This window comes from Corylus avellana, chromosome ca4 (genome assembly GCF_901000735.1).
Source record: "Corylus avellana chromosome ca4, CavTom2PMs-1.0".
Classification (NCBI taxonomy): Eukaryota; Viridiplantae; Streptophyta; class Magnoliopsida; order Fagales; family Betulaceae; genus Corylus; species Corylus avellana.
Window position 1 is genome coordinate 955,140 of NC_081544.1, and position 6,721 is coordinate 961,860.

Below are 6,721 nucleotides of genomic sequence, written 5' to 3' on the forward strand. Positions count from 1 at the left end.
TGCTGGTGATAAAAGTTGGTTTAGACAGACATTTAGCTGTTGGTATTTACCGCTAGAATGAAATTAAATTATTGAAATTTTCATGTGTGTTTAGATTATTGAAATTTTCCTCTTCTTTGACTTCTATTATTGTATTTCCACTGCATCTTTTCTTGAATTTTTGTTTTTTGCTTTTATTGCAGAATCTTTGCCGGAAGTTTTTGATGAGGAAGGAACTGAAAAACGAATAACTTTAGAGTCTCAAGGATAGGTGTTTGACGTTGAAGTATTTGAGATGAAATCGAATTCTGGTGAAATAGTTGACGAAAATGGGGTAGAATTTAAAGCTTCTGGGCCAGATAAGAAATTTGAAATTGAAGAAATTAGGATAGAACCTGAAACTTCAGATATGGACTGGAAAACATCTTCTATGGGTTTGGAAATATACTCTGATACAATTATTCAACGTGACTCACGTGAGATACTTCAATCATGTCTCATGTGCGGTGGTTTAGGATTAACAGAGCCGCCCAAGGATGAGGATTGGGAGAATGCCAAAAAGATTTACCTAATGGACAATGAGTTATCTGATTTACCCAAGAATCCCAAGGTGCCCTGTGCTCTCGATATTGTTCCTTCAGAGAAACTATAAATTGAGAACGATCCCTCCCTCATATTTTGATTACATGCCTGCTCTCCAAATCCTGAACTTATCCAGGACTAGTATCAAGTCTTTACCAGAGTCCATTATCGGATTGGTTAGCCTCAAAAGACTGTTTTTAAATGATTGTCATCGTTTCTTGATATTGTCGCCGAAAGTTGGAGAACTCAAGCAGCTTGAGGTTCTTGATATTGACGGGACAGATATTATGGATTTACCTAAGGAGATTAAGGAGTTAACTAATCTCACATGCTTGGAAGTTTCATTTTGTGCATATCTGAGTAACGGTAGGAGAGCCATGCAATCAGATGTAGTGGTTCCTTGTGGCATAATTTCGGCACTGTCCCACTTAGAGGAGTTAAATATGAGTGTGAATCCAGATGACAAACGATGGAGTGCATGTGTGGAAGCTATTGTTAGTGAAGTATGTACCTTGGAGAGTTTGAACACTCTTAAATTCTATTTTCCAAGAGTGGAACTTGTGTGGCGCTTTCTATTGAATAGCTCAATGTGGTTGCACCCATCACTGTCACATTTCAGATTTACTATTGGCCATCATGTCAAGCGAACTATGTCTCGACTCCCTCATGATGTTGAGTTTGAGCTGGAACGATGGGAGAGATGTTTGAAATACATAAATGGTGTGGATATTCCCACAGAGATTAAGGAGGTACTGCAATATTCAACAGCATTTTTCTTGGAACGGCATGCAACTGTTAAGAAGCTATCAGATTTTGGGATTGGAAATATGAAACAACTAAAATGTTGTGTTGTGGGGGAATGTAATGAGGTTGAAGTTATTATAGATGAAACAGATGCTCGCAAAGAAGACAATGAAGCAGATGCTAATGAAGATGATGATGTAGATGCTTGGGAAGAAGATGATCGCAATGAAATTGTATCTAAAACATCTGGTGATATAAAAATTGTTCTTGGATCACTTGAATACCTCTACATATATTATATGAAGAATCTAGGGAGGATATGGGAGGGGCCAGTACAACCAAAGTGTTTATCTATTCTGAAGTTCATGACATTGCGCACATGTCCCCAATTGACCACTATTTTCACAACAGGTTTACTTGATAACCTCTATAATTTAGAAGAGCTTACAGTTGAAGATTGCCCCTCCATTAAAACTTTAGTAAGTTGCAAAATTTCTACTGAGCCTAAAACCTTTGACTTTCTCCCGAATTTGAAGAGGATTTCGCTTCATTACATGCCTGGATTAGTTAGCATCTCTAGTGGTTTACACATTGCACCAAGATTGGAATCGCTGAGTTTCTATAATTGTCCAAATCTTAAGCACCTGTTGATTGAGGAAGTATCCAGTAAAGATTTAAAGAAGATCAAGGGTGAGTGGAATTGGTGGGTAGCACTGAAGTGGAGAAGCGGCCGTCCGAGTTACTTGGATGACATTTTTGTTCCAATCAACATATGAGATTGCCCTGTGCTTGAGATTTTCCCTAATGGGAATTAGTCTTAGCTTTTCCCTTTGCAGGTCTTGTAATTGTAAGTCGATGCATCCTATCCTTGGACTGCTTTCTCACTCCTATGCTCATACTCTTGTATCAACTATGCCATTGAGTGCTGATATTGAGTTTGTTGCCTCCTCTGCTCTAATAGAAGACAGTGTATCATGTGTCACATGCAGTTGGATTTTCTTTTATAATTACAAGAAAGTTGTGTTGTAGAATATGGAATTGTATGTGTAGGAAGAGAGTTGACAATGCTTTCTTATACTTCTACCTCTATCTTATTTGAGAAATGTTTTTCTAAGGGATAGTTGAGATAGCATTGTGGCAATGGCAGGCAACAAGGTTGGGTGTTGAGGGTGGCTGGCTTTCTTAGTAGACGATAGAACTCAATACATGTAATATATTTTCTTCCTTGGGCATATACCCTTGGGTCAAGCAAAAGATTATGGTTCGTATGGTAAAACTTTTTAGATGGTGCTTTTTGTTTTTTGGTTGTGATGTGACATAAAGATAAAAGTAATTTTGAATATTCTATGAGAATTTTGTGTTTCGATATGTTTGTTAATGCTTTTGGTTTTTTGCTAAAAAGCAAAAAGTAGTCCTAATGAGTGTTGCCAAACGAGACCCACATCATTTAATGAGCATTTTTTCTTCAAATCAGCTTTCAACTTTCTCACAAAAACAAAAATAGGGGAATCCTGAAAGTGATAAGAATTCCACCATTCTTTCACTTGATCCATGAAGCCCTCAAACATCAGCCACATATTTTCAAACTTGAAATACCGAGGTCCTCTCCACAGTCTTGCATTAGTGAAAAATGATCTAGCAAGAGTCAAGGACGTCTCCTCTAAACTACATCCGAAAACTATTCTTCACAATCAAAAGAAACTAAAAATCTATCAATTCTTGACCCACTAATCATCACAATTATAAGACAATGTGAATTTGCCGCCCACAAGAGAAATGTCCATGAGCCCCTGTTCAAATATGAAATTTGAAAAATCCCTCATAGCTATGGACACACAAGTATCACCTGATCTCTCACTCGGATAACAAATGACATTAAAATTACCCTCAATGCACTAAGGCTTCTCCCACCAACTCACTACTCCAACCACTTCGTCCCAAAGCAATCTCCTATCATTATCATTATTAGGTCCATACAATCTTACAAATTCCCACTCAAAATTATCACTAATGCACCTAAAAGAACACGCAATAGAAAATCTCCTCACACAATCATCCAACTTATCCACCACCTTCCTATCTCACATTAGCAAAATACCTCTGGAAGCCCCTCTCAACCCTAGAAAACACCAATCCAAGTGTTGACACCCCCACAAGCTCCTTGCCACTTCCCTAGTAACAAAATTCAATTTGGTTTCTTGAAAACATACAATTTCTGCCTTCCAATCCTTAGTCCTTTAATCCTCGTCCTTTTATCATTTTGATTCAATCCTCTCACATTCTAAGATGGTATCTTAGGCTTCATTTAACATACGAAAGCCACTGCCTTTTCCTTTATATCCTTATTATTTTGCAACTCTTGAGAGGTGTACATACTTCGTAAGTTCTTTCATTTCATACAAAAGAGAAAAAACAAAAAGTCAGTCGCTATTGGATCACTCAAAACGATCAAATCAGGTTTAACAAAGATTCAAAGAAGATCACAAGTCCCGGCCAGATTGAACACTCAAGGTGCATTCAGTTGCGTGATTTTTCCGAATCAAAAAAAAGAAAAAAAAGCGTACAAATTACCTTACAGGCTGGAGCACTTCAATTCATTAGCATAAACCTCCAAATCCAAATAGTTTATATAAATGGATAAGAAGACTAACCTTTTATAGATCAACGAAATCACCAACACAGAGACGGTGATCAGGACCTCGATGCTGTGTAAAAGATATGGAGCTTCTGGCTCCCATTACCTACTAGCTGTTGACTCAAGAAGAAACACAGAGATTGCCAATTTTACCCATATTGCCAATAAGGGCTTCCAAGATCTCAAAGGCCACCAGATGCAAAAGGTACAACATGCAAAAGGTACAACTAAAAAGTGAAGCAAGAGTAAACAAAACTTAAATCGAATAAACTAAATAAATTAATGGGAAAATACTTAAGGCTTTAAACATCAGCCTAACATTTTATTACGTAGTCTTAAGACATATATTTAATTCAACTAGGTACAAAAATAATTATTAATTGGAAGGTAAAATAATAAAGCATATCATTAAAAAAAAAAACAACATTATTGGAGCTACTGCTCCAATAATGTTGGCACACATTTCTTTCTAAGATTTTGGCAAACAGGTTAAAGCTACTGCTCCCTCATATTATTTCGAGTAATCAGTCCGCCTTTATTCCAGGCAGGCTGATTTCGGATAATATTTTAGTTGCCTATGAAACACTACACACTATGCATTCTAGGATGTATGGTCGTGTGGGATACATGGCGCTAAAATTGGATATGAGCAAAGCGTACGACAGGGTGGAGTGGATTTTTTTGGAGAAGGTAATGAGAAAGATGGGTTTCTCTGGAAAATAGATCAATATGGTGATGCAATGTGTTACGACAGTATCTTACTCCATTTTGATTAATGGAGTACCAGTGGGCAAGTTCTCACCATCCAGAGGAATTCGCCAGGGTGACCCACTCTCTCCATACCTGTTCATCCTCTGTGCGGAGGTCCTAAGCACACATTTCCAGCATGCCGAGAGCACTGGTTTATTAGGGGGGGGTCCCAACATCTCCACGAGGTATGAAGATAAATCATTTATTTTTTGCTGACGATAGTCTCCTTTTCTGTAAGGCTACAACGCAGGATTGGGGACAGTTAGCAAAATTATTGGATACCTATGAGCGAGCCTCGGGGCAACGTCTGAATATGGATAAAACGGCAGTGTTCTTCAGCAGAAATACGCCCCAGGTTGTACGTGAAAGTATCCTGTCTCTGATAAATATACCAGCATCACAACGCTATGACTCTTATTTGGGACTACCCGCTCTCGTAGGGAAATCTCGAACAAGGGAGTTTTTGTTTTTGAAGGATAAGGTGAAAAGAAAATTATCAGACTGGAAAGTTAATTTCCTTTCACAAGCTGGGAGGGAGGTTTTACTAAAAGCAGTGGTGCAGGCAATACCTACATACAGCATGAGCATATTTTTGCTTCCCAAAGAGCTTTGCAAGGATTTAAATAGGCTCATGCAACAATTCTGGTGGGGACATACCGAGAAAGAAAAGAAAATCCACTGGCTAAGCTGGGAAAAAATGAGCCTTGCTAAAGAAAAAGGAGGGATGGGGTTCAGAGATATTGTTTGTTTTAATAAAGCTATGTTAGCAAAACAAAGCTGGAGACTAATGCAGAACCCGCAGAGTTTGGCGGGGAAGATTATCTCTGCTAAGTATTTTTATCGGGGAACTTTTATGTCGGCAAAGGTGGGGAATAAGCCTTCTTACGCTTGGCGTAGTATATTAGCAGGCAGGGATTTATTCCAAGAAGGGTGTTTCTGGAGGATTGGTGACGGGCGATCAGTTTCAATCTGGGGAGACAGATGGCTCCCAAGACCATCCACTTTCTCCATTCAATCCCATTGCATGCTGTTGTCAGAGGAAGCAAAGGTGGTGGAACTCATAGAAGAGAATCCGGTTAGATGGAATGAAACTTTGGTGAGGACAATTTTTGATCCTGAGGAGGCAGATTTAATTTGCAATATTCCACTTAGCAAATACCATCAGCCGGATAAAATGATATGGCATCCAACAAATTCGGGGGAATTTTCTGTCAAAAGTGCTTACCACCTTGAGAAGGAACGTCAAGAGAGGGGGAAAGGGGAGAGTTCAAGTCAAGGCAGAAGTGTAGCAATCTGGAAAACCATCTGGGGTTTAAATGTACCAAACTCTTCCAAAGTATTTTTATGGAGGGCCTGTAAAAACATTCTTCCTACTAAGGAAAATCTCAGAAAAAGAGGGCTTATTGATGAGGATCGTTGCATCTTCTGCTGCAGTGAGAAAGAAACAGTCCATCATATACTTTGGGCATGTCCTTCAGCTTAAGACGTGTGGGGAACCAGTAGCCGTAAGCTCCAAAAATGTACCAGGAGCTATAGTGATTTCAAGGATTTCTTTGAGGAGATGATGGTCCAGTTGTCTGGGGAAGATCTAAAGCTATTGGCTCTAACACTTAGTGGAATTTGGAGGAGACGGAACATAGTTGTGCATGGGGGTGAGTTTATTCACCCAAGTGTTATAGCTACTACAGCTAGGGAAGGCCTCTTACAATACACACAAGCAAACGAAAAGGAGCTGAACCAGGCCGAGGTAGGGAGAGGAGAAACGGGCATGAAATGGCAGGCCCCTCCGTCTGGGTTCTACAAAGTCAATTGGGACATTGCAATCTCATCTGAAAGGAAATGTATGGGAATCGGCGTGATTATTCGAGATACAGCGGGTCGAGTTCTAGCGGCCCAAAGTAAATCCTTCATGGCTATCTATGATCCAGCTATGGGAGAAGCTTTGGCCGCTTTGCATGCAGTCGATCTATGCAGGGACCTTGGTTTCTATGATATTATTCTTGAAGGGGATTCACTATCTGTGGTGAAGGC

The 6,721-nt window shown here is 39.4% G+C and overlaps 1 protein-coding gene across 1 annotated transcript; it reads left to right on the top strand.

Annotated features, from left to right (window-relative positions):
* Positions 1 to 665: 665 nt before the first annotated feature.
* Positions 666 to 2,081, top strand: LOC132177166 (disease resistance protein At4g27190-like). Its single transcript, XM_059589403.1, has one exon. It carries the CDS (start codon positions 666 to 668, stop codon positions 2,079 to 2,081), a length of 1,416 nt encoding a protein of 471 aa, XP_059445386.1.
* The last annotated feature ends 4,640 nt before the right edge of the window (positions 2,082 to 6,721 follow it).

Excerpts from the sequence above, each read along its gene's own strand:
- LOC132177166 (XM_059589403.1), top strand. The coding sequence starts at position 666 with ATGCCTGCTCTCCAAATCCTGAACTTATCCAGGACTAGTATCAAGTCT.